At 40.8% G+C, this 21200-nt stretch overlaps 1 protein-coding gene across 1 annotated transcript in view; it reads right to left on the bottom strand.

Annotated features, from left to right (window-relative positions):
• Positions 1-4171: 4171 nt before the first annotated feature.
• cct6a (chaperonin containing TCP1 subunit 6A) overlaps positions 4172-21200 on the bottom strand; it is a 28815-nt gene continuing 11786 nt past the window's right edge. Inside the window, exons 8-14 of the mRNA XM_033045920.1 lie at positions 20159-20241; positions 15607-15703; positions 13891-14038; positions 9739-9872; positions 9252-9354; positions 8885-8957; positions 4172-4553 (exon numbers count right to left, since the gene is read on the bottom strand). Of these exons, the coding sequence (XP_032901811.1) occupies positions 4481-4553; positions 8885-8957; positions 9252-9354; positions 9739-9872; positions 13891-14038; positions 15607-15703; positions 20159-20241 (711 nt within the window). The 3' untranslated portion in view covers positions 4172-4480. The remainder of the gene's footprint in view (positions 4554-8884; positions 8958-9251; positions 9355-9738; positions 9873-13890; positions 14039-15606; positions 15704-20158; positions 20242-21200) is intronic.

The following is a 21200-nucleotide window of genomic DNA, read 5'->3' as shown; positions in this document are numbered from 1 at the left end:
AGCCCTTGTCCACCTATCTGTCAATCAAAACCATCTCACCTGTATCATTACTGCTTTTATTTTCTCCCTCCGAAACAATCAGACTAAAGAAGGGTCTCGACCAGAAATATCGCTACACAGATGCTGCCTGAACGTTTGAGTTGCTCCAGCACTTTGTTTTAAACAAATTAATCATTAGTAGTACTAGGTCTACTTTGTACTATTCCTTTCCTTCCATTACGAATTCAAACCTTATTAGACAATGATCACCCTCATTGAAGTGTTCCCCCAACAGACACTCGGTCACTTGGGATCATGACAGAAGCCTCCTCGTGACGATCCCTGGAAGTGACGATGCGATGCACTCTGACGCACCGGGCGACAATTCTGTCAACATGTTGGATGACAACAGAAGCCAACAACGAACTACATCATCTGACACACGAGCGAATGAACGACGAACTTTGCCCCACATGATTTTCCAGGACATAATCTGATCTAGCAATGCCCTCCTGCTTTGGGGAGAAACATACTGATCGAAAAAATTCTCATGACTGTTACACATTTCAGAAATGTCTTCCCTCTTCATGCCATATCCCGATCATATTTGTCATTAGAGTCCTAATTTAGGGTTTTAGCTCATCATTGTAATTTTTAGATTTGTTCCTCTATCTCCTTTTCACTACAGAATCTCCCAGTAGCATTATCATGTCCTTTTTACCCAACGCTGATAAAATTGATTCCTTTCATAATGAATAAGGCATATCTTCATTTTGCAACATTAAATGTCTTCCTTAATTTGCACCTCCAGCCCACCTGCCATTTTTTCTTCATAATCAACTCTGAAAATCTGTAACCTTGATCATGAAATGTCCATTACGCCCATATTTAAGTCACCTTTCTATTATTTCCAATATTGTACTCTTATATAACTGTTAGTGCTTGTAGCTCAAACGCCTTACTCACCAAACTTTATACGTATGCTTACATTACAAACCGGGTGTTGTTTCACCTGCTGAATATTTCTAGCATTTTGTTTTTAATTCTAAACCCATCTTTGTTTTCCATGTAAGGTAGACAAAAATGCTGGAGAAACTCAGCGGGTGCAGCAGCATCTATGGAGCGAAGGAAATAGGCAACGTTTCGGGCCGAACCCCTTCTTCAGACTGATGGGGGGTGGCGGGGAGAAGAAAGGAAAAAGGAGGAGGACCCTGATGGGCTGAGGGATGGGAGGAGACAGCCCGAGGGCTGAGGAAGGGGAGGAGACAGCAAGGGCTAACAAAATTGGGAGAATTCAGTGTTCGATTATTACTGTTACCATGGACCTGGAATCAAGAGCCATATAGCATAGCAACAGGCCCTCCAGCCCATCATATCCTTGCGGACCATCAGGGAACATTTGTCTTCATCCCATTTACCTCTATTCCACTGATTACAAAGCCAGGTTAACCAGTCTCTCTTATTACTCCATCACAGGCAACATTCTGATGACATTTAGTGTTGCAAAGTGAAGATATGCTTAATGGGTGATGAAAGGAACACTCCTGCACAATCACATTTTCCTGTAGTGTGGGCAGAATACATGCAATATTCTACATGCATCCCAACCAACATTTAATAAAATTGTATCATGACCACGTTTTCATATTCTGTGCCCCAGTTAATAAGGATTAGCATCCAATCTCCCTCCTTCATGACCTTATGTACCTGTGCTGCCACCTAGAGGTCTTTGGACTTCTACAGCTAGTCCCCTACCAATAGTCTTATAGCACATACAGGACCCATCATTAATTTATTTGCCTCTGTACTCCACAATTTGAGATTTGTAATAGAAAAAAATAAATCATATGTGGTTAAAGTGCACACTGTCAAATTTTATTAAAGGGTATTTTTATACATTTTGGTTTCACCATGTAGAAATTACAGCTGTGTTTATACATAGTCCTCCCACCCTCCCCATTTCAGGGTACCATAATGTTAGGGACACATGGCTTCACAGGTGTTTGTAATTGCTCAGGTGTTTAATTGCCTCCTTCATGCAGGTATAAGAGAGCCCTCAGCGCCTGGTTTTTCCATCACCGCTGGAAACGTTTATGCTGTTTCTCAAGGTTGAGGACCAAAGTTGTGCCAATGAAAGTCAAAGAAGCCATTATGAGACTGAGAAACAAGAATAAAACTGTTACGAGACATCAACCAAACCTTAGGCTTACCAAAATCAACTGTTTGGAACATCATTAAGAAGAGAGTGCTGGTTAGCTTACTAATCGCAAAGGGACTGGCAGGCCAAGGAAGACCTCCACAGCTGATGACGGAAGAATTATCTCTATAATAACGAAAAATCCCCAAACACCTGTCCGACAGATCAGAAAACCTCTTCAGGAGTCAGGTGTGGATTTGTTTATGACCACTGTCCTCAGAAGACTTCATGAACATAAATACAGAGGCTACACTGCAAGATGCAAAACACTGGTTAGCCGCAAAAATAGATGGCCAGGTTATAGTTTGCCAAGAAGTACTTAAAAGAGCAACCAGTTCTGGAAAAAGGTCTGGTGAACAGATGAGACAAAGGTTAACATATATCAGAGTGATGGCAAGAGCACAGTATGGAGGAGAGAAGGAACTGCCCAAGATCGAAAGCATACCACCTCATCTGTGAAACACAGTGGTGGGGGTGTTATGGCCTGGGCATGTATGGCTGCTGAAGGTACTGGCTCACTTATCTTCATTGAAGAGACAACTGCTGATGATAGTAGCATAATTAATTATGAAGTGTATAGCCACATCCTATATGCTCATATTCAAACAAATGCCTCAAAACTCATTGGCCGGCAGTTCATTCTACATCAAGACAATGATCCCAAACATACTGCTAAATCAACAAAGGAGTTTTTCAAAGCTAAATAATGTTCAATTCTCGAGTGGCCAAGTCAAGCACCCGATCTGAACCCAATTGAGCATGCCTTTTATATGCTGAAGAGAAAACTGAAGGGGATAAGCCCCCAAAAGAAGCATAAGCTAAAGATGGATGCAATACAGGACTGGCAGATCTTCCCGAGAAGACACCCAGCAACTGGTGATGTCCATGAATCGCAGACTTCAAGCAGTCATTGCATGCAAAGGATATGCAACAAAATACTAAATACGACTACTTTTATTTACATGACATTGCATGTGTCCCAAGCATTATGGTGCCCTGAAATGGGAGGACTATGTATAAACACTGCTGCAATTTCTACATGGTGAAACCAATATGTGTAAAAATTCTTAAACATTTTGTCTACTCCAATGTGTAAAAATGGCCTGTATTAAAATCTGACAATGTGCACTTTAACCATGTGATTTTTTTTCTATTACAAATCTCAAATTGTGGAGTAGAGGCAAATAAATAAATGATGGGTCTTTCGCCCAATTATGGAGGGCACCTGTAAACAAGCCTTTTGGGCTACAACATCCATCTGTATTAATCTTGGTGTGCACCCATTTCCACCACCATCCCCTCACCCCCCTCCCCAATTCCTGCTCCTTTTCCCTTCTCTGTACACTCAACTCCCATCTCCTAGTCCCAATTTACCCTTTCCCATCCCCTTCCACCCACATCCCTTCCTGTCTTTCCATTTCTCTTTTTCCAACACCCTTTTGTCTTCTTTTCACCTCTAGTATTTGCCAATCAAACTCCCCTCTCCTATATCCACATATCACTTTCCCAGCTTACTATTAACAACTCCAAATTTGACAGGAGTTTAAAAAAATAAAAAGATCACCAAGATCAATGAAAGCAGGGCAGTCAACAGTGTATGTATAACCTGTAAGGCCTTTGAGAATGTCACACACAAATAGATTATATGGAACCCTAGGTGAGATAGCAAATTAGATTTAAAATTGACCTGGAAGACGGAATCAAAGGGTAGTTGAGCTATTGCGTTGGTTAATGTGTTGGCACGCTTCATTTGGATGTGTAGCGAGTACAAAGGTTGGAACATCATGATGCAGCTGTACATCTTTGACGAGACCACAATTTAAGTACAAAGAGCAGTTCCAGTCACCCAGTTATAGTTGGAAAGGTGCAGAAGAGATTTCCTAGGATGTTTCCTAGACTTGCAGCTTGAGGTGCAGGCAGAGGCTGGAGAAGGTGGGCCAAAGGCCCTGTTTCATGCATTGAGCTGGCACAGATAAACACAGAATCTGCCAGTTCTCATTGGCAAAACAACTAAGTTTATTGAAGGCTTCAATACAAAGATTAGGAAACCAAACTGTTTAATTGAATGCAGGATACAAAAATTCATCATAAATAACCATGAAATATGAATGCACGTCTTAATGCTAAATTACCTAAAAGACTTGGTAAATTTGTACCTTGCCTCTGCATCTTTTTTAAACAGCAACAGAATGGAAAGCCTCAACATTAGTTATACTTATTTTTGAGCAACTTCAGTCAGCTGCATGATGGTTGATATGCTGGACTCTGAGAAATGCCTGCTATCAAAAGGTTGTCCTTCTTCATTTAACCTTTCAGTGATGACAATCCAGCTCGCATTATTTCATCAACAAGAAGGATATTGCTGGCAATTACGGTACTGAAAAACAAGTTTAAAAGAAAAAGCTCAGTTCAACTGAACAAAGAAAATCTATTGTATCCATGTTGCAACCTCAAATAAACATGTTTCTATTTAATCTATCAGTTTAAAATATTCTTCAAATGCTTCAGCTGCAAATGTGCTTACAAACTAGTTGTGATGATGGAAAATAAAAAAAGTCAAGCAAAAATGTTGCAAACTCATTAGGTGGATGAAACAGCCGTTTCCCCATCAACCAACACACTAAACGAGGCAAAACTTTACCCAAAATAGACATTTTCTGGTTATTAGTGCCATTTCAACATCACAACCTTGCCACCATAGACAATATTTTAGTTGGGGAGAAAGACATGTGGACAAATTACTCGCTAGACTTAAGTTGATGAATATATCTGCTTGAAGAGTAGCATGTTCTCCTGCAGGATTGGTCACCTTTGGCTTTAAGGGATGTTCTACCAGACAAGTGTCAGGTGAATGGGAAGTGGGAATCTGCCAGTTCAATGCTATCAACAACCCTCAAACATGACTGCTAAGATAGCTTTCTGGGAGTTGGTAAGAAAGGTTATTCCATTGTTCATTAGTTTGTTTCTCACAATGACCGCCATGAAAGGAAAAACTTCCAAATGTTAAGTCCAATTTAACAGCAATTTATTATCTTTACGTAAATGCACCATGGCTTGTCCTTTCATGAAGGCAAATACAAAAGAGAAACAGAACATTGGTATATTAATGGAAGACCGGTAAATAGCATTGATATACAGAGGAATTATTAAAGCTTTATTTCAGACACAGGTCCATATAACACATCAAACAGTATAAGGAGATACAAAAATACATTAAAAATTGCATATTAGCCTATAAGATATACAAGCTATTGCACCAATGCCGTCTTAGCCTAGAAGTGAATCTATAGCAGCTTTTCAGAGGGCTGACTAGGGCTTCAATTATGTGGTTCTCTGACTTGTCCAGGCGACACATAAAACTAAACATCAGCTGTCTTAAGAGTGCCTCACAGGTTGGCACTCTAGTGGACACAAACAATTGACTGGCACTATGCCATCTAGGGACACGAAGTAGCAACCTCATTGCAGTATTGTATGCTACCTTGAGCCTCTGCATACTCTTTTTCTTATAATTAGACCACAATTGAGCAGTATATAACGGTGTGATGTAGGTTCTGAACAGGAAACACTTCACAGAGTCAGAGCACATAGAAAACGTCCTTATAAGCATGTCAGCTTGAAGATAAATTTTACAGCGCTGTCGGTAGAGGTCTTTGTCATCCGTCCAGTCATCGGATATGACATGACCTAGGTATTTAATTTCCTCACACACAGCAAGAGGACTGTGTGACAAATAAAAGGTCGGAAAAGTTAATTTCCTGTCCTCAGCGCTTCTAACTATCATTATGCGGCTTTTCTTAGCGTTATACTTTATGTCATAATCAAGGCCATACTGAGAGCACACCTTCAGCATCTGCTGCAGCCCAGCACTATATGGACAGAGCTGGACCAGGTCGTCTGCATACATAAGATGATTAACAATAGTGTTGCCCACAAGACAGTCAGTTTTTAAACCTATTTAACTGATTTGACAATTCATCCATATAAACATTAAATAAAATAGGAGACAAAATTCCTCCTTGCCGCATTCCGTTACTAACACAGAATGGAGCAGATACAACATTGTCCCATTTAACCTGAAATGTTTGATGGGCATACCAAAACACTAAAATTCTCACTAAGAATTTAGGGGCACCTCTATCTTGGGATCCATGCACATAGATCCCAACAGTCGCAACGCAAGTAGATAGAGAGGTAAAGAACGCAGGTGATGCTTGCCATCATAGGTTTGGGGCATGGAGTATAAAAGTCATGTTGCAGCTTTATAGGACTTCGATTAGGCCGATTTGGAGTATTGTGTGCAGCTCTGGTCAACCCATTACAGGAGGATGTGGAGGCTTGCGACGGTGCAAAGAGGTTTACAAGAATGTTCAAGAGGACACAGAATGCTGGAGTAACTCAGTTGGCCAGGCAACATCTCTGGAAAACATGGATAGGTGACATTTTAGGTTGAAACCCTTCTTCATACTGCTGCCAGAATGCCACCTGGATTAGAGGATATTGGTTTATGGAATGTTCAAGAGGACACAGAATGCTGGAGTAACTCAGTTGGCCAGGCAACATCTCTGGAACATGGATAGGTGACATTTTAGGTTGAAACCCTTCTTCATACTGCTGCCAGAATGTCACCTGGATTAGAGGATATTGGTTTATGGAGAGGTTGGACAAACATGGATTATTTTCTCTGGAGCATCGAAGGCTAACAGAACACCTGATAGAAGTATATAAAATTGAGATGTATAGATAGAGCCTGAAGCATTTTCCACAGGGTGGAAATGTCAAAGACTAGAGGGCATAGTTTGAAGGTGAGGGGCAAAATTTAAATGACATGCATAGGTCAATTCTTTTAAAATATACAGGGTAGCGAGTAGGTACCTGGACATGTTGCCAGTGGTAGTGGGAGAGGCAGATAAGACAATGACATTGAAATAGGCAAATAGATATGCAGGAAAAGGAGGGATACAGATCACGTGCATGCAGAGGAGATTCGTATTACCTGACACGTTTGACAAAACATTGTGTGTTCAACATATCACTTTCCCAACATGTTTGACAAAGGGTGTGTCCCTGTGCCTACTGTTCAATGTTTCAGTCAGCAACTGTTTATTTCCAGATTAAAGTAACTATCCCTATGTATTTAGTGTTTAGTCAAAGAAAGCGGATAAAAACAGACTGGACAAACTAATCAGGAAGGCCGGCTCAGTGGTCGGGGCTGAGCAACGAACGGTCCAGCAGGTGGCAGAGGCCAGAACTCTGAACAAACTAGGTTCTATAATGACCAACCCCACTCGCCCACTCCATGCCCTGAAGGTGATCAAGAGCAGCATCTTCAGTCAGAGGCAGATTGCACCAATGTGCAAAACTGAGAGACATAGGAAGTCCTGTTTACCAGCTGCTATAAGATTATATAATGCGCATAAATAACTGCACTTTTTTTTAAATTAATTGTATTTTAACTTGTATTTTAACTTGTTAAGTATGGAAGCCATTTGAGGAAATGTGTGGTGTTATGTCTGTCTTGAAGCTGTCGTGGCACTGTAATTTCCTGAAAAGGATTATTAAAGGTATAATCTAATCTAATCTTATTCCTTAAAAAAGATACTGCCCAAAACAGGTTCAGATAACGCTTTTCTAAATTGCACATTAGTGTAATTCCAATTTCTCATTGGGTATATTCAAAGAGCCCTTATACACCAGGTGCCACCCATTGAGTCCTACTGTCAGGGGATCTTATTGGAGCTGCCCCCTATCCAGCTCACACTTAATGTCCAACTCCTGGAAATTATTTAGCCTAACTGAAAGTTTCATGGTGTGATAACAAGAAAGAAAAGTCCCCCAAGATCCCTCTGTACATCAATGTTAAGGGTCTTGCCATTAACTGTACACTTTCAACTTACATGTAACCTCTCAAATTCCACCTTGCAATTCTTCGCCCACTGGTCACAGATCTCCAGACAGAATAAAACCCATCCACCTCTAACCTCTGTCTCCAAATTACCAAGTCACTGAGGATCCTGTGCTTTATCTTCTGACAATGAGGGACTATCAAGTGCATTATGAAAATTCATTAAGACAACATCCACTGCCTATCCCTCAATTCTTTTGTCAGCACTTATAAACACTCAGCATTTCAAAGAAAATGGGATAATTAGGGACATGTTCATTATCCCATTCTCTTCCAGGACAACTAAATCCTATGCCAAAGCATCTTCTCCGATTGCTTCCCCAACTGATAAGAGGCTCACCCGTCTATAATTTATTGGATTAACTCCACTTCCCTTCTCAAAGGAACATTAGCTTCTCTTCAGTATCTCACCTGTGGCTAGAGAAGACACATAGATCTAGGTCAAGACCCCTGCAATCTTCTCTTTTGCCTCTCTTAATATCCTGGGATAGATCCCATAAGGCTCCAGGGGCTTACACATTTCCTTTTTTGATCAAATTTAGAACTTTCTGGTCATTCAAGGTTGCCTTAACTGGTCACATACATCCCTACTCCCGATTGCAACTTGCTGCCCTGATCTCCCAAGTCCTGCCTAGTGATGTTGTATTCTGCCTTACTCCAATTTAGTACACCACCCAAAAGATTCTGACATCCTTATTCATATCTTAAAACTTATGGAGTTGTGATCACTGTTCCCAAAATACATGGGAATCTGTATTATAAAGGGGAAAAATATCCAGGTCAGGTTTATTTCTATCACTTACCATGAATGAAGCAGCTGTTTTTTGACATTATAATTGTCCCAAACTCCCACTTCTGCAGCTAACATTGGTTCACCTGCAGCATGATGAATCAAAACAGACAATGGTGCATTAAAAAACGCCGCTTCTATTAACCTAATTTAACATAAAGCCAAAGCCAATTTCAAGAATCAACAAGAAAATAAGAAACAATCAAGTGACTTTACATTGCGCACGTCAATTTAAACATATTACTGGCCCTTCACCCACCTATTTACATTAATATAATTTACTTATATTTGATCAAGTACATCCTCCCAAATAGATTCTACCATTCACATGGGGCAGTATGCAATGACCAATTAACTGACTGATCCCAGTGCTAACTTACCAGTGTTCACGTCCACTCCAGCAAGTTGACCGCTTTTGGAGTATTCTGTCTGAATTTTTACAAGTGTCTCTTGAGGGTCATATCCTGAATTACGTGCAAGTACCTGAAACAAACAGTAGTTGATATATTTATACAGCAAATAATCAGTTACCAGTGCCATATTTAGCTTAGGCCAAAATTAGACAGAACACAGGCAAAAGTATTTTGATGTGGAAGAGAGCATAGCAAAGTATGAAGTCTTATTGCACACTTTCGATTACTTTCCACATGTAATAGTTGAAAGTACATTTTCAACGGTCTTTTGCACTTGAAAGTAGGAAATAGCAAATTGCATCAAATATGTGTCTTGTTAACTAATAGTTGTCAGGATGAACAATTTCAATTTAAAGCCAAAAGAATGCAATCAAATTCCACCTCCCACTCCGCACACATTTATACCAGCATGTCAATATATAACGAGACATACTTTGTCGTAAGAAATTCTTACCTTGGGAATAATCAACAGTGCATCTGCAAATGCTTGCACTCCTAACTGCGCTCTGCCCTTTACGCTGGGTTTGTGTTTGATCAAAGCATCTGCTACAGCAACTTCAAATGCACCTCCACCTGGCACTACACATCCTATTAAAATAAAAGTTAAAAAATAATTTGGCCACCATCAGGTTAGAGTTTTAATTCAAACATGTAAGAATTAGCTCACCAAATGCCCCAATGGTTAATTGTGCTTTGTTGTATGTTTTTTTAAACATATATCCAAGAAAGAGAATGTGGCACAATGAAGGTGCAGCAATAAACTTATTATTTAAAAAAAAAATATATAGAATTGGAAAGCACAAATAGATTCTAGTTCTAGTCCCACAAAGCTCTCAAGCATATTAGTCAGGTACAATAATAGAGATCTGCCAGCCCCCATGTCATTTCAGCACAATCTTCAGGAAACAGAAGAAAATCTGGTCAAGCCGTAGAACTCATTCTGATATGTCATTTGCCTAGATTTGCAGTTTATCAAGGAAGGAGATTCAAGGCATTGGAGCACATAGCTCTTCAACAAGGTGGTGAAGATTCTGCTACCAGCACACTTTCAAGAGTCAAGAGTGTTTTATTGTCTTATGTCCCAGATAGAACAATGAAATTCTTACTTGCTACAGCACAACAGAATATGGAATCATAATAAATAATACAAAAAAACTCAGAAAAAAACCCAAACAATAACAGTGCAATAATAATAATAATAGTCTATTGTAGTTCATAGCTTATGAGGTTGTAGTGTTTAATAGCCTGATGGCTATTGGGAAGAAGCTGTTCTGAACTTGGACGTTAACAGTTCTCAGGCTCCTGTACGTTCTTCCCGATGGCAGTGGTGAGATGAGTGTGTGGCCAGGATGGTGTGGGTCTTTGACGATATTGGCTGCCTTTGAGGCAGCGTCTTCGATAGATCCCTTTGATGGTGAGGTGGTCAGAGCCGGTGATGACCTGGGCAGTGTTTACAACTTTTTGCAGTCTTTTCTGCTCCTGGACGTTCAGGTTGCCGAACCAGGCCACAATGCAACCAGTCAGTATGCTCTCTACTGTGCACCTGTAGAAGTTCAAGAGAATCCTCTTTGACATACCGAATCTCCGTAATCTTCTCCGGAGTAAGGCGCTGATGTGCTTTCTTTATGATTGCATCAGTGTGCTTGTTGCAACACAACAATGTCCAGGAAAGATAATTGGAAATATGCACGCCCAGGAATTTGATGTTTTCGACTCTCTCCACCATCGTCCCATTGATGTAAACAGGATTGTGGGTCCTCACCATCCTCTTCCAAAGTCCACAATCAGTTTTTTGGTTTTGCTGATATTGAGAGCCAGGTTGTTGTGCTGGCACCATATGGTCAGTCGGTCGATCTCACTTCTATACTCTAACTCACCACCATCTGCAATTCGTCCCACAATGGTGGTGTCGTCAGCGAACTTGAAAATGGAGTTTGCACTATGTCCGGCTAGTCATGAGTAAAGAGTGAGTAGAGCAAAGGGGGGTGAGCACGCAACCTTCAGGTGCTCCAGTACTGATTATCGCTGAGGATGAAGTGTTTCTGTCAATTCAAAATGACTTGCAGAGGGATGCGCAGAGACCCAGTTCCGTGAGTTTCGAAACCAGCTTGGAGGAGATGATGGCATTGAACGCCGAGCTGTAGTCTATAAACAGTCTGACGTAAGTATTTTTATTGTCCAAGTAGTCCATTGCGGAGTGGAGAGCCAGGGAGATCGCATCCTCCGTAGACCTATTGTGACAGAAGGCGAACTGTAGTGGGTCAACGTTCTTATTGAAGTCGTAGTTGATATGCCTTATAACCAGGCTCTCAAAGCACTTTATCACCACGGACGTTAGTGCCACTGGTCAATAGTCATTGAGGGACATTACCTTACTCTTCTTGGGTATTATTGATGCCCTCTTAAAGTAGGAGGGAACCTCAGACCTCAACAGAGAGATTGAAAATGTCCGCTTAAACCCCAGCCAGTTGGTCTGCACAGATTTTGAGAACTCGACCGGGTATACCATCAGGTCTTGCGGCTTTCCAAGGGTTCACCCTGCTGAAGGATCTTCTGACGTCGGTCTCTGTGACTTTCACAGTAATACCATCAGGGCTATGGGGGCTCGGGAAAGCACATCAGTGTTCTCCCTATCAAAGCGTGCGTATAACGCATTGAGCTCATCAGGGAGTGATGCTTCGCTGTCGCTTGAGCTGCCTCCTGATTTCAGGCAGCAAGTTTAAGACCATCACCGTTTAGGGTAAAGAAAGATGTCTACTTCCCTCCTGTGTGTGCGCGCACTGTCTGGATAATTCACTCTAGTGAAATTATCTCTAAACACAGAACTCAAGAGTAGTGGTATAACTGGAATTCCACAGAAATTTAGTATAACCTGTCTGCACATATTCTACACCAATGAAAGCATCTCATCAGTCTTTTTAACTGCATTCTTTACCATGCTGGTACTTTTAAACAATCAGTGGACGGTTTAAGTTAGGTTAGTTTTCTTTGGAAGGAAATGGGGGGGGACATAATTGTGGTGTATTAAATTGCGTGGTCTGGAAGCGCTCATCAAATTTAAATTTGGCCAAGGACCAAGTGCTGGAAAGTTAGGTTTGGCTGGGTAACTGTTAACCAGCAGACACGATGGGCCAAATGGCCCTCTCCTGTTTTGTAAAGTTTCATTCCATTATTTTGAAATATGTGGCTTAGTCAGGTACTGTCAGCAAGATTTAGTGAACATATTTTATGTGGAAAAACCTTTAAGAATAAGGAGTAAGCCATTTAGAACGGAGACGAGGAAACACTTTTTCTTACAGAGAATGGTGAGTCTGTGGAATTCTCTGCCTCAGAGGGCAGTGGAGGCAGGTTCTCTGGATGCTTTCAAGAGAGCTAGGTAGGGCTCTTAAAAATAGCGGAGTCAGGGGATATGGGGAGAAAGCAGGAACGGGGTACAGATTGGGGATGATCAGCCATGATTACATTGAATGGCTCGAAGGGCCGAATGGCCTACTGCTGCACCTATTGTCTATTGACAAGACCTCACAGTAGACTAATCAATGAAGCATCATGAAACAGTTGGATTCAATATTTTGCTTTATGTGGCAATACCCGCATATTAACACTATACTACACACATTAGGGACAATTTACACATACACCAAGCCAATTAACCTACAAACCTGTTCATCTTTGGAGTGTGGGAGGAAACCCAAGATCTCAGAGAAAAGCCACACAGCCACAGGGAGAAAGTACAAACTCCGTACAAACCGCACCCGAGGTCAGGATCAAACCCGGGTCTATGGTGCAGCAAGGCAGCAAATCTACCGCTGTGCCACCATGCCGCCCCTTTAGTTCTTGTTTGGTTTTTTTTTTAATATAAAGTTTCCAGTGGGGTTCTGGAAGACTCTTGATAATTGCAATTTGTAGTTTAAACTAACAAAGTTTCTAGTAGACTGTAAATGACAAGTGGAATTCACTTAATGTGTTGGACATTACTTAATACAGTTGGAACGGTAATTAAGATAAGGAAAAGCCTATCAAATGTCTAAAGAGAACAGAGAAGACAGGCCAAAAGTGATCACAGCAACAACAGAATACAGAAGGTACACAAAATTGCTGGGGAAACTCAGCGGGTGCAGCAGCATCTATGGAGCGAAGGAAATAGGCGACGTTTCGGGCCGAAACCCTTCTTGAACACAACAGAATACAGAAGGCAGGTTATGCTAAAAGTGCACGGGCCATTCTTTGGAAAGTGAGCCCAAAATATCACACACGTGACCAGACGACATCACAAAGTAATACATTAAAAAATTATTGTTAGAGGTTAATCTTATTCATTGCTATACATACAGAACTATAATGCATGTCTGCTAAAGATATGAGCATTCTAGCTTTTTTTAAATTCAGGGTTTGTAAGATAAAGCTGAGTTATGAAAAAAATGCTTCCGTGTGAGAATAAATTGAATGGAAAATACAAATAATGTCATTGTACTTGAACTTGTTTAACTGTTCAATGAGAGAATAACATTTCTGCGATTCATCCTTGTTTACCATACCAATAAGGCACAGTTGCAATGTCACATTTAACTTGATTCCTTCAATCATGTAAATGAAAATCACTTGCCATCCTCAATTGCGTTCTTTACTGCACGTAGACCATCACGCAAAGCATCTTTGATTTGTGTTAAAGTGTGCTTATTTGGACCCTTGAGAAGCAGTGTCACTGACCGAGGATTGTTGCATTCCTCAACAAAAGTGAACTTTTCTTCACCCTGCATTAAAAAAGTCAAATTTTATGCAACACAAGATCCAAATCCCAACACAATATTCCCCTTCTCATTCCCTTCTAAGGAAGCAAACAGTTTAACACCCCACCTGAAATTTGTCTGACAATATATCACTCTTTATATAATAATGCCATGTCGTTTGGACCTGGAACAAAGTTTGAATCTGCAATGCCATTCAGCATTCAAGGCCTGTATTTTATACTTTCAATGGCAGGAACACAACCTTAATTTACAGATGCCTTGATCACTTTTGCCATGATCACTTTTGCCATGTCCTCTCTGTTCTCTGTAACAAGGGTTGTTTCCTTTATCTTAATTAAGGTAAGTTTAAGTTATCAGGTGATGTGCTGGAATTTAGTGGTAACCTATTTAAGACAGATGTGACAAAATATTTTCTTTCTGGCGGGTCCGAGTCTTTGGAAATCTCTTACTCAAAGGGCACGTGAGACAGAGTCTCCGATTAGGTGAAGATTCTGAACAAGCGAAATAGTTGTTACCGTGGATACACAGAAATATGGAATGGAGGTTACAATCAAATCAGCCAATGGCCAAAGTGTCTGACTAACAGGAAATTGTATTTTTTTTAAAAGAAAGGGTTCATGTCATGAATATTTGCTACACATTCTGCATCAAAAATAAAAGGGCAATCTTCAGTAATCTGTTTTACTTTTGGCTTTTGCAAGCAGGGATGGAGTTTTCATTAGCACGCAAAACAAAAGGACATTCTTGCTATCGAGGGAATGCATCATAGGTTCATGAGATTAATTCCCGGGATGGCGGGACTGTCATATGTTGAAAGAATAGAGCGACTGGGCTTGTACACACTGGAATTTAGAAGAATGAGAGGGGATCTTATTGAAACATAAGATTATTAAGGGATTGGACACGCTAGAGGCAGGAAACATGTTTCCGATGTTGGGGGAGTCCAGAACCAGGGGTCACAGTTTAAGAATAAGGGGTAGGCCATTTAGAACACAGTAGAGGAAAAACTTTTTTTAATAGACAATAGGTGCAGGCGTAGGCCCTTCGAGCCAGCACCGCCATTCAATGTGATCATGGCTGATCATCCACAATCAGTATCCCGTTCCTACCTTCTCCCCAGAGTTGTGAATCTGTGGAATTCTCTGCCTCAGAAGGCAGTGGAGGTCAATTCTCTGGATGCTTTCAAGAGAGTTAGATAGTGCTCTTAAAGATAGAGGAGTCAAGGGATATGGAGAGAAGGCAGGAACGGGGTACTGATTGTGGATGATCAGCCATGATCACAGTGAATGGCGGTGCTGGCTCGAAGGGCCGAATGGCCTACTCCTGCACATATTGTCTATTAAACTGTGCGTACCATTAAATTATCCCACAGTGGTTTCCTAAAGTATAATCGGCATGTGGCAAAGAAATCACCTGGCAAAGGGGTTTATTCATCTAATTTATGTGGTGTTTACCCGTGGATGGCCATAAACATTGGCAATCCATTCATATTAAACCAATAACTACATTTCATTATTCACTCAAAGCAGCACCTAACATCACCATCAGCATCTAACATCACCACCACCTACCAATGTTTGTTCATAGACAAGCCCAGCTTGTCCCAGGCAGTCCAGGGTAAGGTCCTCCAATGAATTCATGGCAATGCCTCCACAAGCAAGTGTTAACCTGAAATTAAAGTGGGCATTAGCACAATGGTTTAATTACCATAAGACCTCAGGTTCATATCCTTAAATTTAATTGCATTAGTATTTGCATGCCTTTTCACATGGATAAACACGGCGAGTTTCTTTTTCAAGAGGTATTACATGACAAGTTGGTAGCAATCAAATACCAGGACAGTGTTTTAAATAGTGCTCAACAGAAGAATTAGGGTAGCTATGAAATACTTCAATGTGAAGTTCCAAACTGCCTAACAAGTTTAAAAGACCAGAAGTCATTAAACATTTGAGTATGGGAGATACTTCCTGTGTAAGGAATTGAACCTAAAATTTTAAAATATATTTTTGCTGCTGATTCAAAAAGCAGGCAAAGTCCAAAATATTTTCTGTTTACCAACATCAAGTGCAGCTTAAATGATCACTCCAACATCTTCTTGACATCCAGATTCCTGGAAATAATTTTCAGGCTCTATGATTTTTTTTTGCTCTACTTTTTATTTAATATGGTTATTGACCTCTGTATATAAAAACTGGAAATCTGCAAAACAAAATCCTGCCATATTCAGGAAATCAGATATTGGCTAGAGAGAAACCGAGAGAATCATTCAACTAAGTGATTATTTCTGTACCTGTGATTTTGATTTGTACAAGCATCATTTTGTGGTAATGGTCATACTCAGATTCCCAAACACCATAGGATATACAATAGAGACAAAGAAATTGCAGATGCTAGAACCTTGTACTCAGACTTCTCAGAATACAAATGCTGGAGGAACTCTGTAAGTCAGGCAACTTCTATGGAGAAAAATTCCCAGATGTCATTTTGGTCAGAACCAAAGATTATAGAGGAGCAAGATAAACCACTTGACGAAAAAGCTGTAGTACGGTCATGGGCTCATGGGTAATTTGTTTAGCGCCATTTTGGGAATCATATATATGAGGTTTTTTTTTAATGGGCTTCTGTCATGGCGCCCACATCTACACGCTTAGCGAGCCGTTCTGCTATAGTGCTCGAATCGCCAATGTAAGCGATTCAAGCACTTTATAGCAGTGTTTCTTCAGGTTCCCCACTAAAGACGAAAGGTAAGAAAAAAATTATAACTTTCTGTCTTGAGGCCGATCTCTTCCTATAGCTCAGATCGCAGAGCCAGGGGTTGCCAGAAGAATTGCTCTGATCGCTGGCCCCGCGGACTATAACACTCTGAAGCCGCAGTGTGTGGAGCTTCTAGTCGCGGGGGGCAGCGTGCACTTTCCCTCGCGGAGTCTGGGATTCCTCGCCGGAGAAAAGCTCCGACAACCGGCCCGCGGCCTATAACATCATGAAGCCCCGGTCGGAGGAGGCGGCCGATTCAGGACCTCCAAGCAGCGGAGATCCCGAATCGGCTTGTGTTTAAGCAGGTTTGAAATAGTGTTAAAAATACAGGAAAAAAATGTTAAATATACACAATGTACACGATCAGTGGTGTTTAAAATACACGATAAATAGAGTTATAGGGAACAATGACATGCCACGAGGAGCACACATTAAAGCCTTAATTTCCTTCCCAATGTATGATGACTAACATATATAATTCTATTCTTATGATCCTTCGACAATGTATTATATTATATGACATTTTTTGGTACATCAGCAAGTTATTAGAAAGTCTTCTTTTATTGATATAGCACAATAAAAGGTAGACAAAAATGCTCCACCTCCATAAGAATTTCTCCAGCATTTTTGTCTACCTTCGATTTTCCAGCATCTGCAGTTCCTTCTTAAACAATAATAAGGGCATCAATTTTTACACTGCTGTACGTTTTTGGTTTTGTTCTTGTTGTAAGGCAGGCAGGGTATTGTAAGCTCTTCTACATTTAAGTTAAATCAAGTCAAGAGAGTTTATTGTCATGTGTCCCAGATAGGACAATGAAATTCTTGCTTTTGCTTCAGCACAACAGAACATAGTAGACATGAATACAGACTTTATTCAGTAGGCATAAATTGACCTACTAGAGGAAAAATGCATCTTCGATATACATGTCTCTCCCCACCCCTGAAAACAATTGCATTTAATTGACATATCATCCATTCTGCAGTTATGTAGTTATAGAAACATTCAATATGATCATGGCTGATCATCCAACTCAGTATCCTGTACCTGCCTTCTCTCCATACCCCCGGATCCCTTTAGCCACAAGGGCCACATCTAACTCCCTCTTAAATATAGCCAATGAACTGGCCTCAACTACCTTCTGTGGCAGAGAATTCCACAGATTCACCACTCTGTGTGAAAAATGTTTTCCTCATCTCGGTCCTAAAAGATTTCCCCCTTATCCTTAAACTGACCCCTTGTTCTGGACTTCCCCAACATCGGGAACAATCTTCCGGCATCTAGCCTGTCCAACCCCTTAAGAATTTTGTACGTTTCTATAAGATCCCCCCTCAATCTTCTAAATTCTAGCGAGTACAAACCGAGTCTATCCAGTCTTTCTTCATATGAAAGTCCTGACATCCCAGGAATCAGTCTGGTGAACCTTCTCTGTAGTCCCTCTATGGCAAGAATGTATTTCCTCAGATTAGGAGACCAAAACTGTACGCAATACTCCAGGTGTGGTCTCACCAAGACCCTGTACAACTGCAGTAGAACCTCCCTGCTCCTATACTCAAATCCTTTTGCTATGAATGCTAACATACCATTCGCTTTCTTCACTGCCTGCTGCACCTGCATGCCTACTTTTAATGACTGGTGTACCACGACACCCAGGTCTCGTTGCATCTCCCCTTTTCCTAATCGGCCACCATTCAGATTATAATCAGATTTGTTCTTATAAGTTAATTCTATATATTTTACTGTAATTTCAGATGTTGACAGTGGGTCCAGAATACTCGTTGATAAGATCTCCTACAGCGAACTACGGAGTACTTGTCAAAGAACTGCCGCCTTTGTTTTGAACACTCTGTATATCTCACACATAAAACAATAAATTATGTAAATCTTACCATAAATGACAGAAATAAAAAGTGTTATCCTTGTTTATGAATTTTGTTGTAGAATGATTTAAAATTGAGTGAATTGATGCAATATACTGCTAACCCACAAATGTTTAGGTATGAGATATTCACATTTAAAAACTCACTCAGAGCTCGGGTGGCTGCGAGCGGCTGCCAGGCCCGGACAGCGGAACCGCAGCTAGACCCGGGGCTCGCAGGTGACCTGGGAACTGCAGCTAGTCCTGGAGGGACCTGGCCCCTATGCAAAAAAGGCTGCGGACCCCTGGACTAAACCAAACCCTCGATCCTGTCCCGCCATCCTTTTTTCAAAATTTAACAACTCAAATGGTGGTGCGTCTTCATTGCCAGGAAATAGGGTAACTAATTTCCCTCAAATATATGTAGATTTCCCTCAAATATATGTTAAATTAAAAACTAAACTATGGTAGCAATGCAGTTTTCATGTATAATGCTCTCACTTCTGCATCAATGTAGGTATGTATACACTATATTTCTTTACACTAATATAGAATGAAAAAATATCTTGGCATGTGTTCATTTATATTTTATTCACAATATTAGGATTTCAGAGAGGTTGAATGAAAGAAAAAAAAGTTCATCAAAATTAGGAGATCACAAGAAAGAAACTAGAGAAACATACATGTGTGTTATATATTTATATACATATATATCACACATATGTACGCATCATATATACACATCATATAATGCATATATGTGTTTATATATATAAGAAACTAGAGAATTATGTATGTGTGTTATATAATTATATACATCAATATCACATTTATATATCTATCATATATAATATGTGTTTATAAAATATAAATATAGGCAAACATATTGGCTTATGGCTTATATCTTATAGCAAAATATAAAGGCAAATATAATTGTCTTTATGGCTTATGTACATCATGAGACTGGCTCATGTACATCATGAGTTGCTTTAAATCAAAGTTGCTTCTGATCTATGAGGAACTTTGAAATATATTATCTCTATCTTGCCACTCACACAGAAACACACACATACCGTTCCCCCACAACACTGATTAAACAAAAGATCATAGAATATGGTCCAGAGACCTTTCATTGAGCATTGTTGCTCATTTTATACGCAGTTTCTCTTTTTAAATTTTTTTTTTTTAAAAGGAGCACCTTATTTATTATAAACAGAGATAATAATAGTCTAACAATGAAGGCTTAGAGAACAAGATAAACTACAAAATCCAATGGACTGCCATGCATTAAACTGCGAGGGGCAGAACGGAGATCATGATCTTATTCCTAAAATGGCGGAAGTGACGTTCCGTTGCTTTCTACACGTCAATCCATTGGATTTCGCAGGAGTGGTCTATCTTGCTCCTCTAGTATCTTTGGTCAGAACCCCCTCAGTCTGAAGGTCCCCGACACAAAACGACTTCTGTCCATTCGCTCCGCAGATACTGCCTTGGATGTGAAAGTTTGACTAACCTCTCCATGTTTCTCCGCTTCGCTCTTCTCAATGCCACAATGCCTTCTTTTGCAAATGCATCCAATGATAATGGATCAATGCCCTGCCATGTTAAAAATAAAAGCTGTTCATTCCAACTGATCACTTAGAACACAGAAACAGATGCTTTGGGCTAATATTAAGCACAGATTTACATTAATCCTGTTTTATTCTCACAAAATGTCAATCAATTCCCACCTGATCTATCAGCCACACAAGAAGAAATTAATCTGACAAACCAGACATCCTTGTGATGCAAGACAAACCTGAAGCACCAAGGTCACAGGGGAAAAGTGCAAACTGCTTCGAGTGCTCAGGATTGAACCCAGCTGCTGGAAGCTACGTGGTAGTAACACCATTAGTTATGCCACTGTCTCAGAAAACCTACAAAAGGTACATATGCAGGGGAAATTTTTAAAAAACCACGGTGAAAATTTTAGTTTATACTTGGGTCTGCTCCCCCAATGCAATATTGCACCACTCACCTGTTCCCACAATGCAACCAGATTCCCCAATGCATTATTCCACCACTTTCGCTCTTCTCTTCTTTCCCCCCCCCCCCCCCCCCGTGCTCTCCTCCCTCCGATCCTCGGCACAGCGAATCACCCCGTTGGGGGTCATGGTGCCGGTCAGTGACTCTGGGTGGGCGGAGGAACCAGACAGTCCCCAACTCTGCTGCAGCTGACGCGGACGTTGCCAGGTTTTGTGTCCCTGTGTGTCCGGACAACGCTGACCCCGGGGGGAAAGTTGGGGCTGTCCCAAGGAATTCACTCCTTCTGCCGCTTACAGTGGGTGTCTGAATGTCCCTTGGTGCTCGGGTTCAGCGCGCTCAGTCACCCTCCAGACCCGGGTGGTCATGGGCCGGGATTGGCCCTCAATCCGCTGGCACTATCTTTTGCAAGTCAGTCACGAAAAACATTTGTATCTTCTCTCTGTCCGTGAGCAGCATTGATGTTGGCGATTTTTACCAGGTAAGAACATACAAGTTGCGTGTGTGGTGCTGCAGAAGGCTTGAGTGACTCC

The sequence above is a fragment of the Amblyraja radiata genome, chromosome 28 (assembly GCF_010909765.2).
Source record: "Amblyraja radiata isolate CabotCenter1 chromosome 28, sAmbRad1.1.pri, whole genome shotgun sequence".
NCBI lineage: Eukaryota > Metazoa > Chordata > Chondrichthyes > Rajiformes > Rajidae > Amblyraja > Amblyraja radiata.
The sequence above is the reverse complement of the archived record's forward strand: the minus strand, read 5'-3'. Positions and strand labels throughout refer to the sequence as shown.